Source organism: Corythoichthys intestinalis, chromosome 3, assembly GCF_030265065.1.
Source record: "Corythoichthys intestinalis isolate RoL2023-P3 chromosome 3, ASM3026506v1, whole genome shotgun sequence".
Lineage (NCBI taxonomy): Eukaryota > Metazoa > Chordata > Actinopteri > Syngnathiformes > Syngnathidae > Corythoichthys > Corythoichthys intestinalis.
Genome location: NC_080397.1, coordinates 17211791 through 17235650, shown reverse-complemented (window position 1 = coordinate 17235650; position 23860 = coordinate 17211791). Strand labels below are relative to the sequence as shown.

The window sequence follows — 23860 nt, the reverse complement described above, 5'->3', positions numbered from 1 at the left end:
GCCCCAGAACGAGGCAGATTGACCGTCAACTTGAACTTCTTCCATTTTCTAACAATCGCTCCAACAGTTGTTACCTTCTCACCAAGCCGCTTGCTTATTTTCCTGTAGCCCATCCCAGCCTTGTGCAGGTCTATTATTTTATCCCTGATGTCCTTACACAGCTCTTTGGTCTTGGCCATTGTGGAGAGGTTGGAGTTTGTTTGTTTGAGCATGTGAACAGGTGTCTTTTATGCAGGTAACAAGTTCAAACAGGTGCAGTTACTTCCGGTAATGAGTGGAGAACAGGAGGGGTTCTTAAAAAAGAACTGAGAGCCGAAATATTTACTAGTTGGTAATGTATCAAATACTTATTTCATGCAGTTAAATACAAATGTATTATTTAAAAATTATACAATGAGATTTTCTGGATTTTTGTATTAGATTCCGTCCCTCACAGTTGAAGAGAACTTATGATACAAATTACAGACCTCTGCATGGCTTGCAAGTGGGAAAACCAGCAAAATCGGCAGTGTATCAAATACTTGTTCTCCCCACTGTACAGGCAATTTGCCCCGACTCTTGGCCGTGTGAGCGCATCTTGAAATACTGTATTGCTCATATAGAGCAGAGAGAAAACCGATCATTCTTTATTTATTTTTTTTATGACTGTTCTGACTTACTTGACAGTTTAAGACCGCGCGTGACTTTCTGGAAAAATATGGCCCAGTTCGGATTTAAACCACATACCAAAGTGACCCAATCGGATTTGAAATGGTCCACTTCTATGCGACTTGTCCCGTTTAGACCGTCAAGTTAATGCCTCACTCGAGTTGGAAAAACACGAAAAAATCGGATTTGTGCATTAAGACCTGCAGTATGAACCTAGCCTTATACTTGCTCAAAGCTAAGTTAATGATTAAAAACAAACAAACAAACAAAAAAACTAATAATATTTAATAGCACAGAAAGATGGAAACATAGACTTAACTATTCACGTTAGTTTGCTAACATTTGACTGCCTACTTGTTTACTAGCCTGTCACTACACAAATAGAATAAAATATAACTAATTTACTGTAGGTTGTCAAGACCTCAGCACTGAAATCCTAAAGTAAACACCACAAACTTTCTATAAAAAATGGAATACGTACTTACATTTGGTCACAGACGCACACGAATGAAAGTTTTCCTCCCACACACCTTGGACGTGGTTGCGGTAAACTTGAATGCATGTTGCTCTCTCACCGTTCGTCTTAAGCATTTATTTATGCCGTATTCATGTTGCACATGTACGTATGTTTGTGATGTAAGTTGTTTTTTTTTTGTTTTTTTTTTAACCTGTCCTATTCAGCTGTTTGACACAGAGAATGGAAGTCTAAGTGCCCGGGTTGTCTGAACAGTTTAAATGCTTCACATTGAGAGTCTGATATACTCCCATTGTAATCATTCAAAATACCTTTTCATTATGACAAAGCAGTGAACAGGAAGGGATTATGGGGGACAGAGAAAAGCAGGGAGGGTGGGCGGGGGGGTGGGGGGGTCAAGCGCAGACCATCCCTCCCGTAGCCCAGCAAAGGAGCCATCGTGTCCCCCCCCCCCCCCCTCCCCCGGGATCCAGGGTGGTCCCCCGGGCCACCCGAGCACCCATCAACCGGCCTTCAGGGATGGCAGGAGGGGACGCACCACCAACCCCACGTCTACCCCCACCCACGCCCGCCCACCCGGGCCACGAGCCACAGCCGCAGCCCCCCAACCGGCACGGCACGCCACGGGACCCCCAGCGGCCCACCAAGCCCAAGGTAGGGCAGGGCCCCCCGCCGGTGCAGGCAACACCCCGCTGATACACCGGCGCCCAGCCAGCGACCCGCGACGGAGCGCAGGGCGGATGTCCAGTCAGAGAAGAGAGGAAGGCGGAGGCAGGAGAACACCGAGGAACTGTCACAGGGCGATGCAAGGTCAGAGCCCCGACCCCCCCACCCACTCCCACGGCCGGCAGCCCAGGCAGAGGGGAGGCCACACCCCAGGAGCCACGCCATAAGGAAAAAGTGTGGGACCCACCTACCACCCTATTACTGTGGCTGCCAGGTTCCTGGCTGGCAGCCATCACCCAGCACCGTGATGGGATTGTGAGGGGAGGGTAGTGCAATGTATGCATTAAAATAGGAGAGCTTGGCTTGGGGCAGTGGGACCGCAGCATGGAATTTCTGCCCAGCTGCCCGTCCCACCGCCCTTTGTCGGAGCTCTCCTGTGGAGTATGATGTGTGTGGTGCGTTTAAAAAAGGTTCAGGGATGGTGGGGCCTGTCGTGAGGAGGCAACTGTGAGGTACCCCCCCCCCCCCCCCCCCAACAGGTCCTGCCCATCCCACGACCTCGGTATGTGGTGCACTAAAAACAGGGGGAAGCCGGGCCGGGACTGTAAAGCCCCGTCCCAACTCTCCCCGAAGAAATGTATGAGGATGTAAGTGCCAGGGTGAAAGATATTTACAGTGCCGAAGTGAGAAGTGCCTTGAGTTAAGAGGCAGGCTCCCGCGGGCGTGGCCCCGTCCACCAGAACCACCGGCCGCAGGGCGGGAGAAGCGTCAGGGCCCCGATCAATCCCCACCCCAGACCACCCACGGCGCCTCCGCAACCGCCCCCCCCCCCCCCCCCCCACCCACCCACCCACCGAGCACCCACCCCGCACTCCGAGCAGGCGCCACGCCGAACGCCGGCGACCAGGGGACGTCCACCCCACCGGCAAGAGACAACAAGCCCCACCCAAGGCCCCGCCGACGGCCCCGCAGGCGGCCCAGAGAGGCGGACAGGGCCGGGGACAGACCAAGGGGACGGAAGCGCACCCCCCACAACCCACCCCCGGGCCAGGAGGGCCGTGCGGTATGACACCAGAGGGCACCCTCCCCGGCACCCGGTACAGGGAGACGCGGCTCCGGCCGGGCGGACCCGGTAGGGAACCATGGCCGCCGCATACACCCCCTGGCCCCCACCCAGGCCGGCCGGGGAAGGGCCGCGGACCCGGACCGGCACCTGCACGGCACCCCCACCCGCCCACGACACCAGCGCGCGCCCGACGGGACCCCCGCACAGCCGGACGCAACCAGACAAGCCCCGGCCGAAAATCCCGGGGGCCAAGACCGGCGACGGGACGGCCCAGGGCAGGGCGCCAACAAACCCCACCTGTAAAGTTGACAGAGGAAGAGGTTTATCAAACACCATTAGATGTGTGCCAAGGACCAGTGAAGTGTAATATTTAAGCATAGTTCCTTAATTGTTCCAAGTCTGATAAGTAATATATAGGGTGTTCCAAAAAGTTGCATATGTTCCCCAGCAGCTGGAAACCAAATTGTCTATGGGTTTCTTTGTACATTAAACACATTGACCGACTAAACTGTGAAGGAAGAAAAATTATTTATTACATGCTGCTGGGAGTGTATAAAACAGTTCGGATTTAAACGTCCAGTTTCCAGCTGCAAAAGGATGCATACAACTTCCCTGGACACCCCGCATACATCAATTTATGTATACATTTTTATTATTTTTGTGGCATTCCTTCGCAGGCGGGAGAGAATCCTTATTCTATGTTCATCATTCTTGCGATCGTTTCCCACTGTTGTTCGTATTTGTCCATTTTATTTGTCTGTTTGGCAGATATTTTCTCTAATGTTATATATTCAATGATTAGATTTAGCCATTGGTTAATGCTAATGTTTTGTTTGTTTTTCCAATTCAACAATATTGTTTTTTTGGCTATCGTTAAACTTGCTAGTATGTAGTGGACGGGTTTAATGGTTAGAGATATTCACTGTATTCAGATCGCCAAGCAGAGAAAGAGTTGGAGACAATGGAATCCTGCAGTTCAATATGAAAGAGAGTTTCTTCGTTACCTGTGACCAAAACTCTCGCACTGATTTACATTGCCAAAGAGCATGAAAGTATGTGTCTGAGGAATCTTCGTTGCAGCTTGTGCATTTAATCTGATTGGGAGCACCCATTTTGTACATTTTAGATTGAGTAATATGCCATCTGTGCCGTATTTTGAACTGTATAAGCTGAAGGTTCTTATTCTTTGTCTTTATAAATGTATTTTTACAGATGTTGGACCAATAGTTATTATCTAATGTTACCGAAAGTTCATTATTCCATTTTTCGATTTGTAGGCAAGTAGAGTTGTTACATGAGAGGGCTTTATAGACTTTTGAAAGTATTTTTTTGTTGTTGTTGAGGGTGGATATTTATTATTTTATTTACGAAAGGTGGTGGGTCTAACGTACCCGTTAGTGATGGGAATTTGCTTCTGATGGCTGCCCTGATTTTATTGTATTGAAGGAAATTGACCCCTTTGATCTGGAAATTTTGTCGTATTTTTTCATATGACATGAATGTATTATCTTTAAACAAATGCTGTAACTGGTTTATTCCCGTATCCTGTGCTGAAATAAATAGGAATTTTATTAACTCCAAAGTCTGGGTTGTGCCAGATTGGTGAAAATTTACACGGGGCTTGTTGTGATTGCGTAATTTCCATACCTCTCCACCAGGCTTTCAAGGTACATGCTATCATTGGGTTTTTGAAGCAGCTATGGTGCTTAATACTAGAACTAATAAAGGGGAGGTTTGCCAATTGTATTTGGTTGCAGTCTATTTGCTCTAACTCGAGCCATGACTTTTTTTCAGTGTTAAGATATAACCACCGAATAAGATATTGTATTTGATTTGCTATATAATAGCGTTGGAAATTAGGGGCCTCTAGACCCCCCTCTGGTTTATTTCTTTGCAATTTGGCAAGGCTAATTCTGTTTTTCTTGTTCTTAAAGTAGAATTTTGTGATGGCTGAGTCTAGGTCTTGAAACCATTTTTGAGTGGGTTTAAAGGGGATCATTGAGAACAAATAGTTTATTTGTGGTAATACTTTCATTTTGACTGTTGCTATCCGGCCCAATAGGGAGATGGGTAGATTATTCCAGTGTGTCAAATCTTCACATATTTTTGCTAAGAGGGGTGTATGATTTGGTTTAGTTAATTCTGTAAGTTTTGGTGAAATGTTGATTCCAAGATACTTTATATTCAGTATTGGAATATTGTGATTTAGATTTTGATCTGCAGGATTCCATGAGTTGGTTGATAAGGGCATTATAATTGATTTTGACCAATTTATAACATAATCTGATATTTGTGAAAATGTTTTTATTAGTTCAAAAGTCTCGTTTAGGGAGGATTCTGGTTTTTCTAGATATAATAGTATATCGTCTGCGTATAAGTTAATTTTGTGTTCTGATGTTTGCGAGCAGATCCCTTTGATATTAGCATTTTGTCGTTTTGCAATTGCTAATGGTTCGATAAATAGAGCAAATAATATGGGCGAGAGTGGACAGCCTTGTCGAGTTCCCCTTTGAAGACAGAAACTTTGTGAAATGACCCCGTTTGTGTTGACAGTGGCTTTTGGGGCGTTGTAGAATGTTTTTATCCAACGGATAAATGGCTCACCGAAGCCAAATTTTTCCAAAATTTTGAAGAGAAAAATCCAGTTGACTTTGTCAAATGCTTTTTCTGCGTCCAAAGAGAGGATAATTGCTTTCTGTTTATAATTCTGTGCAATATTAATAAGATTTAACAAGCGTCTTATATTGTTTGTAGAGTTACGTCCTTTAATAAAGCCGGTCTGGTCTTCATGAGTTATAGTGGGAAGAATTTGTTCTAATCTAGTAGCTAAAGCATTTGTAATAATTTTAATATCTGTATTCATTAAGGATATTGGTCTATAGTTTGCTGGTTGGGTTAGGTCTTTCCCCGCTTTTGGCAGTAGTTTATTTAGCGTTTATTTAGTGTTTGTTTAGCACCTCTGGATAGAGAATCTGACTGAATGTAAAAGACTGCTCATGCATCACCACAAAAGCTTCGAGAGAAAAATCTGAAAGAACACATGGCATAATGCTAATAAGTAGCTAACGTTATAGCTAAATAGATATTCGGCCTGTCTCGTTCTTAAGTTGCAAGTGGTAGCATTTCGCCTTGATTATAATAATGATCTCCTCTCTGGAAAGTTTAATACCATGGACATACCGCTCCTCTACATACTGCAACCCTCTCTGTCTGCTTCTAGATGAAATTCTTTAAAAAAATTTTTTTTTTTTTTTTTTAAATTTATTTTTTAATCCTTTAAAGAAAAAAAAGAGGTCCATTACAAGCTGCGATAGTGCAAATTCAGCAATTTGAACTCCCGCCATTCATTCACTAAGTCACTGTCACTGAAAGAATTGGACAGAGCCTTGGGTTTTCTGAGTTTTACAGGGGGGCGGGGGCCCTTTTCTTTGCCCGTGCCCCAAGCAAATGCCTGGCTTTCTTGTCTGCTAGCCCCGCCTCTCGGTTAGTACACTCTTTTCATTCAGTGATTTCAATATTTGAGACCTTAAAACTAAGTTTGTTCCATGTTACCTACTCATAGCAGAGCTTTGCAAACAAAACATGAGGTTCATCTTCAACTCAAAATACCACGAGAAAAGGAAACACTTTCTTCTAAAGTAAATAGATAAATCAAAATCAGTCTCGCATCGGCCGACACTACTTGTAGTCCCAAGCTCAGATTTCTCCGCCAAATATCAAGACAAAGACAAAAAAGCGCATATTGACCTGATTGTGTTTTGTGAGAATTCAATTAAAATTAGTTCATATGCCGCTTACCTCTGTTGGCCTCCAAATAAAGATTGAGGGATCATCCTCAGTGGTCTGGGCCTCCATGCTTGGCTCCACAGGATCAAGGTTTGCATCTGTCCAGAGGCAACTTCATTTTCCCACACAATAGATGGCTCCCTCGGAAACAAAAAAAAAACACTCATACCTTAAGGTTACAATGTTACGGTTCGTTACAGAAGTCACCGTGAAGTTAGTTTGAGTTTAACAATTAGTTTTTTTTCCCTGGTGGTTGCAATATATTGGTTACCATATTTAGAGTAAATCTTGGTGTGGTGACGATAAGAATCATATTGCCAGTACAGTGGTACCTTGACAAAGCCCGTCGACGGGGGGTGGGCAACCCGGTATGTTGTCCCGGGCCTCAGGACCATAGGGGCCCCTGAATGTCCCTGAATTTATTTTACTTTATGTTCACATTAGTAAATATTATGTTCTAATCGATATATGCTTAAAAACTTTAACATATTAAATATTTCAAATATATATTTTTTCCTTTTTTTTTCACAACGCCCAGAGAATGGTTTGACCTTGCTCTGGCGCACTCAAGTGCTACGCATTTTCTTGTCCTTGCCAGTGACTATAGCTGCAGGAGCATGAGCCTTCAGTAAAATGAAAATAATAAAAAAACTACCTACGCTCCACCATGTCACAGGGCAGGCTTAACAACCTAGCCATTGTTACCAAACTGCACTTTATGATAAGTTGCGGTGCTCTCAACTCCTCACCGTAGTGTGGAGTGGATGGGTGGACGGCTCGTTTCTCATCAGTTTGTCCGGGTCTTCCTTCAGGAAGATGGTGATGTGCATAAAAACGCAAAGACATATCGGATGGCTTTTTGCTGGAACTTTTATTAACAATGGGGGACTGACAGTCACTCAACTCAGCGCTACCGCGCAACAACTCTCAACAACTATCTCACCCCTTACGCTCACCCACCTTTTCGTCTGCACCAAATTGGTAAAGCCGGTCATACTGTAGGGGACAGCGGTGCCTTAGGGATGCCGGTAACACCATCCTCTCCACTGAGGGTGAGATTGCTCAAAAACTGGATTTCACTGATGTTATAAATTACTTTGCTGTCAAAAAATCCAGGCGCATCACTGTTTGAGGGCTTAATAACCCCAGGGATGTGGAGGGGGGGCAGGCACAGGATGTGTAATTATACTGTTTTGTTGCTTGGCAGGCAGACATAGCACTCTCAGTTGTATTGTATTTTACATGGGACAATAGATGGAAATTGTTTGTTTATATTGTGTCACATCACATTATGGTCTTATAAGTATTGCTGTCCATCTCAAATTAAATAATTTGAAAATTTACACTGTCATTGCTTGCAAAGCTTTAAAGTACTGCGTATGTTGCCGTGACAAGCCGGTGGCAGGGGTGGAGTGGCCCTATAATTGTCTCTTGTGCCCGGGCCCCTGCAAGTCTGTTAACAGTCCTGACCTCGACATACTAATTTAATTTGTTCCAGGACCTGGTTTGTATGTCAAAATGGTTGTATGTCGAGATGGATTTCCCCATAAGAATACATAATAACTTGTTCCACAGCCCCAAAACATACAATAAATCCTGAATGAATACTTCAGGTACAATTACAAAAAAGCAAAAGAAATACATCATAAATAAATTGGAAATTAAAAAATATATATACTGTATATTGTAGGTCGGAAAAGACGGTGGGTGTGGAGGTAGAGGAGGATACGGTGAGACGTCTTCTAAATTAACAACTATATTAAATTAGACACATGTAAAGCAAATAAATTAAAGTGGCATGGAAAATGAATGAATAAATAAGAAATAAAAAATCAACTTTCGCTCAGGGAAGTAGGGTAAGATGTCTCAGATTAAATCCCAATAGTACTGATTTGTTAACGCTTATTTAACCTAAGATCCACAGCGCTGCCTACTTTTGGAATAAATACCCTGTATAGTTTGGTGATGGTTTCCTCATTTGTCTCTGATGAAAGTATTTTGTTTGACCTACGAAGGAAAATGTACTAAGAATAGCTAAGGTTGAAAGATGAATGTATGCATTTCTCCAAGTAAAACTCGGGAGTTTATTCCTTCAAGGGCAATATTTTCCACAGTCGTAATATCATTGTAATTTATGGTACTTCAGGGTTCACCAGTCTCTCGGACTCGTAGTGAACCACCAAAAAAATTGTGCTCCATTTCAATAAGGCAAATCCCTGCAGGGCTGGAGAGAAATTTAATGCCCCTTTAATGCTGTCTGAGGTGGCATGGACCACCTTTAAAGGTCATGTGATATGTGGGTCGACATAGGGCCCACGCAGCAGATCCCGAGGATCAAACACGCTTTGATTGGCTCTTTACGCCATGATTTATGGAGACTGACACACAACAGGAGATCCTGGTTTACGCATGCATTGAAGACCATTTACACAGCAGTAAGTTACTTGCAACATCAGGGCGATGACTCATTTTAAAAGTTAAAGCTGTAAACTGAATAAATGATTCCCGTAACCTCCCAGCTAAGTCCTTGTTAATTAACGTTCGGGTCAAGCGGTAAATTCCATGTAGAATCCAGGTCAGTCTCACCACTGTGTCAACGTCTCAAAGCAATGTCAACAAAAAATACACAGTTTGTCAACTTCTATTAGCCTATCAGAATCATTCAGATAGAAACGTAGCAAAATTATGATGTTTCATAATTTTAGACACCACAAAATATTAGTTCACGACAGTTTTAAATATAGAAAAGAAAGAAGTATTAAAGCAGAAAAAAATATTTTGTCATACCCATAATATAAAACACATTTAAACACACATTAAAAGTCAGGCCTTCAAAATAAAGGCAGTTCAGTATTATAACAGTTTTACCACACTTTTTCCTCTGTTTTACATCCCTCAATGTAGTTTGACTGCGTTTAATAAATCATGAAATATTACCTTTCTGCCAAGTTTTTTTTATTATTACTTTTTTACCTTCATTAACAAAATAAAATGACCAGATATTTGTTTTCAAAATTTAGGGAGGTAATGTACAAACTAAAATGTCCAATGAAAAGTAAAGTACAGATAGGCTACAGTGTAAAAAAAAATAAATAAAAGAAATAAAACTTCCTCTTCGTCATGCTAACTTAACACTTTAGACACATTAGCACTGAAACTCCCATTTCAAATGAATTGGACATTCATTTTAGTTAATGGCAGGTTAATATTTGAAGTATGCACACCATATTTTTCGGACTATAAGTCGCACCAGTAAATTAGCAATGGGGCGTTGTAGGGTGAGTTGCCAATGGGCTCACACTCACAAGGGATTCACACGATTACTGGGTTGTAGAGCACAGGGCTGATTGGTGTACACTCCAACCTTCACAATCACTTATCTTCTAGACCCCCCTTCCCCCACTACATTTCCCTGGTTAATAGGCCCCCCACATGGCGTCAACCGGAAATACATCTAGCTGACGATAGCACCAACATAGTCATAGTTAGTGTAGGCATTCAATTTATTTCTTGTAGTTGTTTTTGTTTCTTCTCTCTCTCCTTCTTTTCTTCTGTTCCCCCATAACCCCTTCCTGTTCGCTGCTTTGTCATAATAAACGCGGTATGTTGAATAATCACAATGGGTGTATGTCATACTCCAATGTGAAACATTAAAACTGTTCAGACTAACCGGACACTCAAGACTTCCATTCTACGTGTCAAACAGCGGAACAGGACAGGTTTAAAGAAAAAAAAAAAACACTAAAAGAGGGAAAAAACATGTACAAGTGGCACTGGAGTATAAATCGAATTTTGGGGAAGTACAGTGTATCAGAAAAGTGAGCACACCCCTCGCATTTCTGCAGATATTTAAGTATATCTTTTCATGGGACAACACTAACAAAATGAAACTTTGTCACAATGAAAAGTTGTCTGTGTGCAGCTTATATAATAAAGTTAATTTATTTTCCCCTCAAAATAACTCAAAATATAGCCACTAATATCTAAACCCCTGGCAACAAAAGTGAGTACACTGTAACTTATTTATTCAAAGACCAAGCACAGACATACAATATAGCTGTAACAAAACAGAGAACAAAGGGGTCTTTTCCAGATAAGTCCTGCGACTAATGCAAAAAGTGTACACGCAAAAAGTTAAGCCCTGCCACCTGTGCCAGCTCCAATTTAATGCACGCACTAAGCCCCGCCCTACCCTAATGCGACACACACCAATCTTTTGCGGACAGCTACTTGTGTGAGTTCGTTTGGAGGTAAAGGTACGGAAATACTGACATTTTTAACGCAAATTATTAATGATATGTCCCAATTTCACCCTGTTCAATAAAAACTAAAAGTGAAAGTTTCATATCCTTGTTTTATAATCTTTTTTAGGTGGCGGGGGTTAAGTATTTGGCGGGGCTTATCTGGAAAACATCCAAACAAAGTGTGTTGTATATATATATATGTTATATTTTATATAAATGTTACTGTATATGTATATACTGTATATGTTATATGTATACAGTGGGGCAAATAAGTATTTAGTCAACCACTAATTACGCAAGTTCTCCCACTTGAAAATATTAGAGAGGCCTGTAATTGTCAACATGTGTAAACCTCAACCATGAAAGACAGAATGTGGGGGAAAAAAAAACTGAAAATCACATTCTTTGATTTTTAAAGAATTTATTTGCAAATCATGGTGGAAAACAAGTATTTGGTCAATACCAAAAGTTCATCTCAATACTTTGTTATGTACCCTTTGTTGACAATAACGGAGGCCAAACGTTTTCTGTATCTCTTTACAAGCTTTTCACACACTGTTGCTGGTATTTTGGCCCATTCCTCCATGCAGATCTACTCTAGAGCAGTGACGATTTGGGGCTGTCATTGGGCAACACGGACTTTCAACTCCCTTCACAGATTTTCTATGGGGTTGAGATATGAAAACTGGCTATGGCCACTCTAGGACCTTGAAATTCTTCTTGCGAAGCCACTCCTTTGTTGCCCTGGCTGTGTGTTTGGGATCATTGTCATGCTGAAAGACCCAGCCACGTCTCATCTTCAATGCCCTTGCTGATGGAAAGAGATTTTCACTCAAAATCTCTCAATACATGGCCCCATTCATTCTTTCCTTGACAAAGATCAGTCGTCCTGGTCCCTTTGCAGAAAAACAGCCCCAAAGCACGATGTTTCCAACCCCATGCTTCACAGTGGGTATGGTGTTCTTCGGATGCATTTCAATATTCGTTGTCCTCCAAACACGAGAACCTGTGTTTCTACCAAAAAGTTCTATTTTGGTTTCATCTGACCGTAACATATTCTCCCAGTCCTCTTCTGGATCATCCAAATGCTCTCTAGCAAACCGCAGACGGGCCTGGACGTGTACTGGGTTAAGCAGGGGGACACGTCTGGCAGTGCAGGATTTGAGTCCCTGGCGGCGCATTGTGTTATTGATAGTAGCCTTTGTTACTGTGGTCCCAGTTCTCTGTAGGTCATTCATTAGGTCCCCCCGTGTGGTTCTGGGATTTTTGCTCACCGTTCTTGTTATCATTTTGACGCCACGGGGTGAGATCTTGCATGGAGCCCCAGATATAGGGAGATTATTAGTGGTCTTGTATGTCTTCCATTTTCTAATAATTGCTCCCACAGTTGATTTCTTTACACCAAGCATTTTACCTATTGCAGCTTCAGTCTTCCCAACCTGGTGCAGGTCTACAATTTTGTCTCTGGTGTCCTTCGACAGCTCTTTGGTCTTGCCATAGTGGAGTTTGGAGTGTGACTGACTGAGATTATCGGTATAAAAGACACCTGTCCACAATGAGTTAAAACAGGTGCCATTAATACAGGTACATGTGGAGCCTCGTTAGAAGTTAGACCTCTTTGACAGCCAGAAATCTTGCTTGTTAGTAGGTGACCAAATACTTATTTTCCACTCTAATTTGGAAATAAATGCTTTAAAAATCAAACAATGTGATTTTCAGTTTGGTTTTTTTTTGTCCACATTCTGTCTTTCATGGTTGAGGTTTACCCATGTTGACAATTACAGGCCTCTCTAATCTTTTCAAGTAGGAGAACTTGCACAATTGGTGGTTGACTAAATACTTATTTGCCCCACTGTATATGTTGTATGTATCTGTTAACATATTAACGTTATTCAGATAACAAAATATAAAACAAACTCTTGATCTCACTCTAAATCACCACCAAATTCATTCAAGTCTTCATCTTCAGTGCCACTTTTGAACAACTGCACCAATTCGTATTGTAGGGCACGCCTCAAGTATAAGTATCAACATATAAGTTGCAGTATAAGTTACAAGCCCAGCCAAACGATGAAAAAAAGTGGGAAAATACGGTAACTCAAATTCTTGAGTTCTTAACTTGATATTTTGAGTATTTCTAACTAATTTTATCTGGTTAATATTCTGAACTTGATTAAATGAGTTCAATTGCGGGCTGTACTATTACACAATACACAATTTCTGCATAAACTGAACTTGAAATGATAAGTTTAGCTTACCCTTGCGCTTGATACCTTTAAAAGAGTGTGATGGCATAGGTTCAAGGCCCGCTTGGAGTAACTTTATATTAATTTACTTTAAATGTTGAGTTCAAACTACTTGCTTGAAGTCTAGTTCACTTGAAATATTGAGTTTTAACCGTTAAGGTATTTTAAGTTTTCCTTAAAAACTTGACAATTCAAGTGAAAATGTTGACTTGAAATGACAGCTTCTGCCAGCTTTTATTTATCTATATTATGTTTTTGCAATGGAGCTGGAAATCTGTTGAATCTGAGGAGAAGCCCACTCTCACCTTTCAGCACTGACAGAATTGTGCTGCTGGCAACAACAAGGAGTTGTGACTCAATTTGAAGGAGAGACATGACTACCACCCGGTTTCCATTGCGCACCCATGAGTGGTCATGCCACTTACGTATTTAAATGTACACTTCGTGCATTTGCTTCCTAAACAGGCTAGCAATGACTACACAGTTTCTCATTCTTGGCATGGTTCTGTTATTGTCTTAAGTCATTGGCTGCCGCTGACGTTGATGGACGTTCAATCCATTTTCAATCCAAGAAATTTCAAACATCTATCTTGCCTCCTCAGGTGTAGTGTTGGCTAAGCAAAGGACGAGCTCTAAGGTGCTGGTCACATGATCTGTTGGGGGGGGGAAAAAAAAAAAGACCCATTATGAAATAAATAAAGGATTCTTGTTCATTTCATTGATTTTTGTTGTTTGTTTTATTGCTTTACAACTTAATTAGAAAACATTCTACTGGCTAGGTCTTTATTTTAAATTAATATGAGTCAGTTACATGCAATGACATTTTTCTGCCACCGAGGGGGCCTTGTTCTACCTGCCTCCCCTCAATCTCCAAGTATGTGAAAAATGGAATCGCGTCCTGTATTGAGCTTTCAAAGGACGCGTTTCGTCCTGTATTATCATGAAACTCAAAAATAGTGTCTTATTTGTAGAACAAATGACTACTGTTATTGTGTTTTACAAGAATACAGTATGTGGGCAAATGCATTCCGCCCTCCTCCTGCTTTTTGACCAGTGAGCTGACGGAACAATGACAATACAAAATCCCACTCATTTCATTGGTCGAGGAACTGTCTTGTCATGTTAATAATGGAAGACAACATAAGAGTGTGGGAGATAAGAGGTTTGAGTGAAGCTTGAGTAAAAAGCATGTTCAAAATGATGATAATTCATTTTCTTGTTCTTCTCTGTGTGCTATATTTTCACTTATTGTATTCTATTTTGTCTTCTGTCAATTTCATTCATATTTCCACATATTTGGAGTGATCATTTGTGAAAATGTTATTGCTGGAGGGACTTTGAACGTAACTAAGTTGTTAAAAATAAGTGTACCTCGGAGTATGTTTACACTTACAGTGGTATGAAAACGTATCTTAACCTTTCGGAATTTCTCACATTTCTGCATAAAATCATCAAATGTGATCTGATGTTAGTCAAAATCGCACAGATGGAAAACAAAAAAGTGCTTTAAATAATACCAACCAAACATGTATAGGTTTTCATATTTTAATGAGGATAGTATGCAATGACAGAAGGTGGAAAATAAGAAAGTGAACCATCACATTTAATTTTTTGTGACCCCCCCCCCCCCCCCCCTTTGGCAGCAATAACTTCAACCAGACACTTCCTGCAGCTTCAGATCAGTCTGCCACATCGATCAGGACTAATCTTGGCCCATTCTTCTCGACAAAACTGCTATAGTTCAGTCAGATTCCTGGGATGTCTGGCATGAATCGCTGTCTTTAGGTCATGTCAAAGCATCTCAATGGTGTTAAAGTCTGGACTTTGACTTGGCCACTCCAAAACGTGTATTGTGGTCTTCTGAAACCATTCTGAAGTTAATTTTCTTCTGTGTTTTGAATCATTGTCTTGTTGCAGCATCAGTCCTCTTTTTTAGCTTCAACTGTCGGACAGATGACCTCAAGTTTTCCTGCAAAACATCCTGATTAACTTTTGAATTCATTCTTTTATTAATTATTGCAAGTTGTTCAGGCCCCGAGGCAGCAAAACACCCCCAAAACATGATGCTCCCTCCACCATGCTTCATGATGGGGATGAGGTGTTGATGTTGGTGAGCTGTTCCTTTTTTCCTCCACACATGACGTTGTGTGTTACTCCCAAACAATTCAACTTTGGTTTCATCAGTCCACAAAATATTTTGCCAAAACCTCTGCGGAGTGTCGAAGTGCCTTTTTGCAAACATTAAACGAGCAACAATGTTTTTTTTTTTTTTTTTTTTTTTTTTTTAGACAGCAGTGGCTTCCTCCGAGCAGTCCTCCCATGAACACCATTCTTGGCCATATATTTGCATATAGTTGATGTGTGCTCATAAATTTTGGACTGCCAGTGATTTCTGTAAGTCTTTAGTATACACTCTAAAGCAGGGGTCCCCAACCTTTTTTGCACCACGGACCGGTGTGATTTGGGTCTTTTTTTCCACGGACCGGTGTCCTGTCAAATTTTGCACCCTTATAAAATTTTGCTCCCAAAGCTTTTGTGGCGGTGAAAAAAAGCCCTCTTTTATATTCAGTTGGACTCTCAATGTTATCCAATGGTGCTAAAAAACTATTTACATCATAAACATACATGTGCAACACGGAAATGGCGTAAATTAATGCTTAACGACACGGCGAAGTCGTTGAGTGAGAGGGCTACGTGCAGTTGTTGTGTGCACCTAACATGGCAAATGTAAGTTAATATTCCTTTCTTTAAAGAAAGTTTGTAGTGTGTACTGTGGAATCACTTCATTCACGGTCGTTTTTAACGTTACGCGCATGCCAACTTTGTCAGAACACCGGCAATGTGCGGCAGAAAAATACAGCAAATATAAAATAGCATTTGTTTTTAGCCCCGTCGTGTTAAGTGCAGGGAAAAAATACAACTCACCCGCTGAATCAGTGGGAGGCCTGAGTTTGTTTCATTGAGACGAGATGGTCCCGACTCGAGATGGGAGAGTGAGAGAAGCTAGCATCACAAATACACGATGTTGGAAATTGTAGCACAGTTTTCAGCGCGCTCTTAGCGATGTCAGGATATTCCGAAATGACTTTAATCCAGAACTTCGGTAGAGTTGTTGTCTCAAATGTACGTTTAAGTCGCCGTGATTTGCGATCTCTACAAGCTGATATTCCTGTTCCACAGACATGCTCGAATCACTCTGTTTATTCACATACGGGTCACGAATTCACTCCTTCGCAGTTCGTGGGTCTTTAGTGATTGGGAAGTAGCATAAATTTTGTTTTCTTAGAGGTTGTAGGCACATCTTCTGGCTCGTCAGGTTCCCTTTTCCCCGTAAAAAGTCTGTCCAAAGACGTCTGTTATTCAGTCATTCTAGTGTGGGGGCTAATTATTTCCGGGAAGAAATGTGATTGGCGACGACCTACATCATACGTTATTATCGAGTCCAAGCGCGCATAGATATACAAAACGAGATTTAGTGTTAACAGCCCAATCAATGCATTTCTATGACGACCTCCTATCCTGTAGTTGTATATCTAGAGTAGACAGGGATATTGGTGTGTTAAGCGGCACAGGCCAAAGTCAATTGGCCAGAATGCAGTCGTTAATAAATTATTTATTATTTCTGCGCGGCCCGGTACCAAATGCGCCACGGACCGGTACCGGTCCGCGGCCCGGTCATTGGGGACCCCTGCTCTAAAGTTCTTTTTTACCTTTGCGTGTTCTGCGCTGAACTTTTGGCATCATCTTTGGTGGAAGGCCACTCCATGGGAGGGAAGCAATAGTGCCAAACTCTCTCCATTTGTAGACAACTTCTCTGACTGTCGATCTATGAACAGACTTTTAGACATGGTTTTGTATCCTTTCCCAGCTTTATACAAATCAACAATCCTTGATCGCAAGTCTTCAGACAGTTCTTTTGACCGAGCCACGATGAACACCACCAGACAATGCTTCTCATCAAGAGAATTCTTACCAGGTATGTTTTATAGTGGGCAGGCCAGCTTTAAACCACTCATCAGTGATTGGGCACACACCTGACTTAAATTTTCAGCTAAAAATTGGTTTCAATTGCTCTTTAAGTCTCCTTAGGCCAGTGCTTCTCAATTATTTTCTGTTATGCCCCCCTGTCATTGTTTGCGTGTTATCCTCATTAAAATATGAAAGCCTATAAATGTTTGGGTGGTTAGGTTAAGCAGACACTGTTTTTACATCTGTGTGATTTTGACAAAGATCAGATCATATTTGATAGTAATTTTATGATTCCAAAATGTTCATACTTTTTAATACCACTATGTTTTAAAAAGTACAGTCTGAAAAAAAAGGCAAAAAACACTCGCACAACAAAAGACTCAGGACGTTAAGGGTTAAATTATACAATTTTAAATTTGGCAGGACATTTGTGAATTTTATTCTACTGTACCATATTTTGTATTAAAAATACATTGCTGATAACTGTTTTTTCATGTGCTTATATCACTCAAAGATGTACCTAATTCAGAGGAAAAAATATCACAATATTACAATTAGGAATATTCTTTCTAAAATCACTTTTCACATGCAAATAAATGATTAAGGGGACGGTTATCGGGCTACCTGGCCGGCTCTACCAATGAGGTGTCCCTTTTTTTTTTTTCGGGGAGTTGGCAAACTAGATTTTCGATCCTTGGCAGGAGCAAATGCAAGTTTCCCTTTTTTGTGCATGCTTGTTTAAAACTTTACAAGGGGAGAAGGCGACAGAAAAGTTCTGGCAACGTCTCCCATTTGTTTTACGTGCAAGTTGCAACCCATAAAAATGGTGTCCTGGGTGAGAGGATGGGTTACCTGGAAAAGTGGAGTGATTGGCTCATGATGGGGGCCCGGAGCCAAATGAAATGACCCCCTCCCTCTCTAAGGTGTCTCATTCACTTTCAGACGTGCACTTTCCTGCCCCTCCTCTCCCAAAGCAAGGAAATAACAGCGTGCGTTGGACTCGAGTCAGTTTGTCGGTTGGTTGTCGCTCCGTCCACACGCGCGACCAATCTCGGAGTGGAGAGAGAAAATCTGGAGCGGGCGCGTTTGTGTCTCTTTACGCACGTACGTTACGCACTGGGATTTACTGGATTTAAAGAGATATTTGGGCATTTTAAGGAATAAACAGCTTCACCGTAAGTATTATTAGTTTTTGTAATGGTGTTTATAATTAAATCGGTCTTAAAACAACAACAAAGTCACTTTTTTTTAAAACACTGCACAAACGAATGTTTTTTTCATTGTTCGTTAAAACAAATTGAACTGGAGGAAATCATTGATAGTATTTCTAGGGAACCACCCTATGATGCTGTGATGTCCTCGTTTAACCCGATACTGGTGCGCATGTTGAACAAAAGAGGCAGGCGAGTTTGAAGTGTATTGCGCGTTGATGTTTAGTGATCATGATTTATTTTTCACTTATTAATCCTTTCAGGGACAGTGGAAAGCTATTTAAAAGTTGACACTTAATAGAGCAGGTGACTATTTTTGGTAATTAAAAAAGCAAATATTAGTAATTAATATTCCATTTTTACGAATGAAACATGCTTATACTATTTTTATATAATTACAATCACATTGATAATACAGTGTTAATAAAAAGTAACTATGGAATTGAAATGAATAAAATAAATACACACTGGTTCTGGTCTCAAGTAATGTTTTAAAGTAGATTGTCTTTTTGAATAGTATTTAACACATTGCTTCCAATTCATTTAAACTGGGAGGACTGATCGTTAATGATCATCTTTCAGTGCCATTGACAGTGCTAGACGTCCAATATATTTTGACTGGGAGGCGAGGATTAAATGAAATTTGTTCATTCGCGCTTCCCAGTCAAAATGGATTGGAAATCTAGGAGGGGCGAATGAATGAAATTGGTTCATTCGCAGCCAAAATGTATTGGACGTATAGAACAGTCAATAAGGTACATTAGTTCCCTGTAAGGGTTAAAAGGATTAACACTTAGTCTATACTAACTTTTCGTGCTACCAAAATTTAACTTGAACGTCCCAAAGATGACAGAATGTGCAATGGAAAAGGGGAGCGAGCCTACTTTTTGTATTGATGGAACATGATCAATAACGCTATTTTAACTAATTGCCAACCATTGGCATTTATTATAGATGACCAATTTCTTTAAACTGTGAGGACTGGCTGTGAATGCTAATCTTTCCGTGCCATTGACAGTGGATCACTGCCAACCTCTCCCCATCAAAATGGATTGGACATCTATCGCTGTCAATGGTAGCCACTGTATAAGGAATTACATATTGCTATGCTCTAAACTTAAAAAGACATAAATATTATTGTTATTTATATTTTTACCCGCTGTCATTTTATGAATTGATTTATAGCAGCATTTGACTGCTCCATCACCTTGCCACTCGTGTTGAAACAGTGTGAATGAGGATGCATGTGTGGGTGTGCGTGCGTGCTGGGTGGGTGTATTGGGGGATATCAGTGCAGCAGTTTGACCCCATAAGAAGCCTTTGGACAGCGGTGTGAAACTTGTTTTTCTTCCTGACGAAATTTCAATGATGGTCTCCTTCTGAATCCCATGTTGACTGTGGAAATCTATAAAAGTATATTTGATTGTATGTGCATGTAATGCAAAATCAACCATTCTATAATATTCCTGTTTTTTTCAATGGCGTTTCTTCTCAGCCAAAACCGTTTGACCTAACAACCCCGTTCATACACGAAAAGGATCGGATTTCTCATGGGACACGGGCTCACCCCCCCCCCCCCCCCCCCAAAAAAAAGACTGCTTGCCCAAAAACGCAGGTTTTTAGAAAAAAAACTGAAATTTCACTACACTACTTGTCTTACAATATTTGTCCAAATCACATAGTTACATAAAAAAGTCAGGATGCTAAGGGACACGAAAGTTCTATTCAGTATTTGCTAAAACATACTCATTCATTTCTAATGGCCAAAATTTCCCATTCATTTCAATAGCACAAAAACTTCTATTGACTCTTATTGATTTCCCATCAAAGTGACCCGATACCAACAGGAAGTGATCTTCAAATGCCTCAAAATTAACTGGAAGTGATTCCGAAATTCCGCCAAATCAACAGAAAGCGGCCAAATATGAACAGAAGGTGACCATGGAATGCCCCAAATCAACAGGAAATGACCATGAAATGCCCCAAAATCAACAGGAAGTCACCCAATATCTACAGGCAGTGACCCTTGAATGCCTCAAAATCAACACGAAGTGACTCTGAAATGCCCCAAAATCAACAGGAAATGAGATAAAATCAAATTACAGATCACTTACAGCTGGGTTTGAGTCACTGCCTATTCATATGAGGAGATTCCCGGGTCGCTTCCTGTTGTGTAAACAAAAATCAACACAACCTGACTCAGAAATGCCCCAAAACTAACTAATTGGCAGCCACTGACCACAGTAGACGTCCAGTTGGTTTGAAGTGAGAGGGTTGCCAGTAAATTAATGAATGTTTTTTCGCTGCCACCCTCCCAGTTCAAGTAAATTGGGCGTCTACTAGTGAGGAACTCAATTCAATTCACAGCAAAAGGATGAAAATGCTTGTTTTTCAGTTTGTTACTTTTATAGTTAAATATATTTAGGATAATTTCCTGACTCATGCATCAATAAGTGTTACATCGCCATATTGTCAGATCATCGTTATCGTGAGCCTTGTATCGCAAACCGTATCGTATCGTGAGCCTCCCAGAAGTTCCCATCCCTACTACAGAACCAATGCCTGCTTTCCACTCAAATTGCAGTTTTAAAACACACTTTTTCCCAAAACACTAAACGAAACACCATTCTGTTGCATTTGAGCCAGTTTTTTTTCTTTGTTTGTGGAGTTATGGAACAAAGTCGTTAGCTAATCCATCATATTTATTCAACAAAGAAGGCTAATTGTAGCCAGCAGAGTCGTCATCTGGTAATTTGGTTGCCGAAAGGCTCTGGTCTTTATAGGTATAGCAAAAATACTAGGCTTCTCAAGTAAGCTACTAACTCATATTTCTAACTGTAAGCGAGTCTGTTCATAATTATGAATGAGAATAACACGTGAAAAACCCCACAAAAAACAAGAACAAATGCTTCTGTTTCTAAATGCTCATTTATTTTTTTCTGTCAACAGATGTTACTAAATATAAAGCAGATCCTGTGGTTATATTGTCTCTGTGAAGTTGCCACTGCAAACGGTAGGTTTGAAATGAGCTTCCTAAATGCTCTTTTCCCACACTATCTTCTTTCTCTCGGAAACATTCTGACAAGGTCACATCCAACTGAGTGATGTGTGTCCAGCAATGGCTTACAGTATATATACATTATATATATAGTATTGGTTGTGTATACATACATATGTATATATGCAGTGGGGAGAACAAGTATTTGATACACTCACAATGGGAAAACCCATTGGCAATGTATCCAATACTTGTTCTCCCCACTGTATATACTGTATTTTATGTGTAGCTCTTTTATCCTTCTGCTGTACCTTTGTGACTTTGAAAGTTAACTATTTCAGTGCCATTGATGAATTGATGATGCTAGACGACCAACCGAGCAAACACTGAGTAAACAACAGAAAGTTTGACATTGATCAAATGATCTTTTCAAAATCGTTTGTGAAATATCCTAGCTATTACTTCATTTGAATGTAAATGCACTGATTTTTAATAGTAATGTTGCAAAGTTTTGTCATGCTTATGCTGTGAACTGAAATTAAATTAGTTTAACACTAGTAGACGTCCAATCCATGTGAAGAAGCCACCCCTCCCACTTTTGACTGATTGGATTATATCGCTGTCAATGGCAGCCAATGAGTTCATGGTTTTAAAATGATTTATTACCTGGCAACTGTCAAGCCAAACACACATATCAAAGAAAACTATTTCATTTAAATCTGAATTAGATTGTAATTTTTTCAAACATAATTCTATGGTGCTGTTCTAATACCAAAAATAGAATATTTGGCCCTCTCTAGGTAAACTATAGATAAACTCAACATGTTTTGTTCTGTTGTAGTTCGTTAAAATTAAACTGTGGCTCCTGATATTATCTTTTTGGTGGGAGATGGTCAAAATGGCTCTTTCAGTATCCAAGGTTGCTGACCCCTGATATAGCCCGTGGGCAAAACCACCTTCATAAGCGGTTCAACTTGCCCTGTGGGATAAAATAATTTGTAAATTAAAAAAAAAAATACTGTAGATTGAGTGGGGTCAAATTAATCTTTGTTGGCCTACCCATTTACTGAATATTTTACTAATTTGACTACCATTGATGATAGTTAGACGGCCAATCTATTTTGACTGGGAGGGTCAACAGCGATCATTTGCTGTTAATGGCAGTTAAACTAGGGCTGCCACGACTAATTGACTAGTTGACAAATCGATAACTAAAATGAATTGACAGCTATTTTGATGAAACTTGTTCTGATAAAAGCATTTTCAAACAATATCGGCTAATATCGACATTGGTTTCTCATGATCGGTTTTGGGACAATATGCTTATGGCAGTGCTGTCATGTCCTCTTATTGCCTGTTTGTGTTTTGGTGTTTCACCGTCCCCTTGCTGGCACTTAGGTGTAATTAGTTTTGATACGGTGCAGCACTTTCTGCTGACGTCATCAAATGTCAATGCGAGCTCATTGCGAATAGATAGAGGTAAATGGACGAGCTAACGTCTGCAGCCAATGTACAATAGTAGTTCTTGCCATTTCAGCATGCTGCATGTGCCTTATGCAAGCATCGCTTGCAAGTTATATTCTTTCTTTGTTTTATATTCCTGAGCATTGTGTAGTAAATTGGAGATGTGTATATTTCGTTTTGTGTAATACATTGGAGATGTGTATATTTTGTTTTGTTTACATTTGTGGTAAAATGTGGTTATATTATTAAATTGCTTGCAAGCCGTACTACCGGTAACTATTCAAATTGACACGTGGTGTATAGTTTGCTTTATTTTGGGACTTTATTTCATATTATTGACACAATGTTTTGTTGTTTTCAATTTTACAAAAATAGTATCAGTGCTCGTGTCAAGAGAAAGATGTCCACATTTAAAGCAGTTTAACTTTACCCCAGAGTCTGGCTGCTCTTTCGAGCCTGATTTGCTCGTTATCTGTCAATTTGTGTACCCACACACACATTGAGGACAGAATAAGTGCCTTATTGGCAGTTTTGCACTTACACTTGATAAAAAAAAAATATGTTTGAACTATTTTGATTTCAATAATGAATATAGTGGTGCAATAGGCAGTTTTTCCCATGACTTCCGTTAAAGTTGTTGTTTTATTTTTCACAGAATATTTATTTGGACAACCTTGAAGTTACCATTACCAATTACTTATCATTACTGAAGTATCCAGTGGGGCATCACAATACAATTAGACGTAATATGTAATAAGTCCACGATGGCGTATATCGGTATCAGATTTTTGGACAATATCGGGATATTGGTTATCGGTTAAAAACTCATTAAGGGACAACTCTAGTTTTGATAATCAATGTAAGGATAAGCGTCATGAAAAATGCATGAATGAATGAATAGTATAGCGATATTAAAATAGTTTAAACTGTTAAAAATCCTCGTTTTTAAATCTTTTAATAGATTTTTGTCTTATTTCTTTTTAATTTTTTTTTTTTTTTTTTTTTTTTAAATATATACTGTATATCAAAGGAGTTTTTAAAACGTTAATTACAAATGTTCCTGCTCCAACCAACTTGACATCAAATT

At 40.4% G+C, this 23860-nt stretch overlaps 1 protein-coding gene across 3 annotated transcripts in view; it reads left to right on the top strand.

The window, feature by feature from the left end:
* The first annotated feature begins 9019 nt into the window (after positions 1–9019).
* LOC130913246 (versican core protein-like) overlaps positions 9020–23860 on the top strand; it is a 70051-nt gene continuing 55210 nt past the window's right edge. The window contains exons 1-2 of one of the 3 annotated variants that reach the window (XM_057831707.1): positions 9020–9076; positions 21261–21324. In XM_057831707.1, coding sequence (XP_057687690.1) covers positions 21261–21324 — 64 coding nt within the window. In that variant the 5' untranslated portion in view covers positions 9020–9076. Of the gene's footprint in view, positions 9077–18141; positions 18276–21260; positions 21325–23860 lie in introns of those variants that run through there. The other 2 variants (XM_057831706.1, XM_057831708.1) reach the window with 2 other exon arrangements.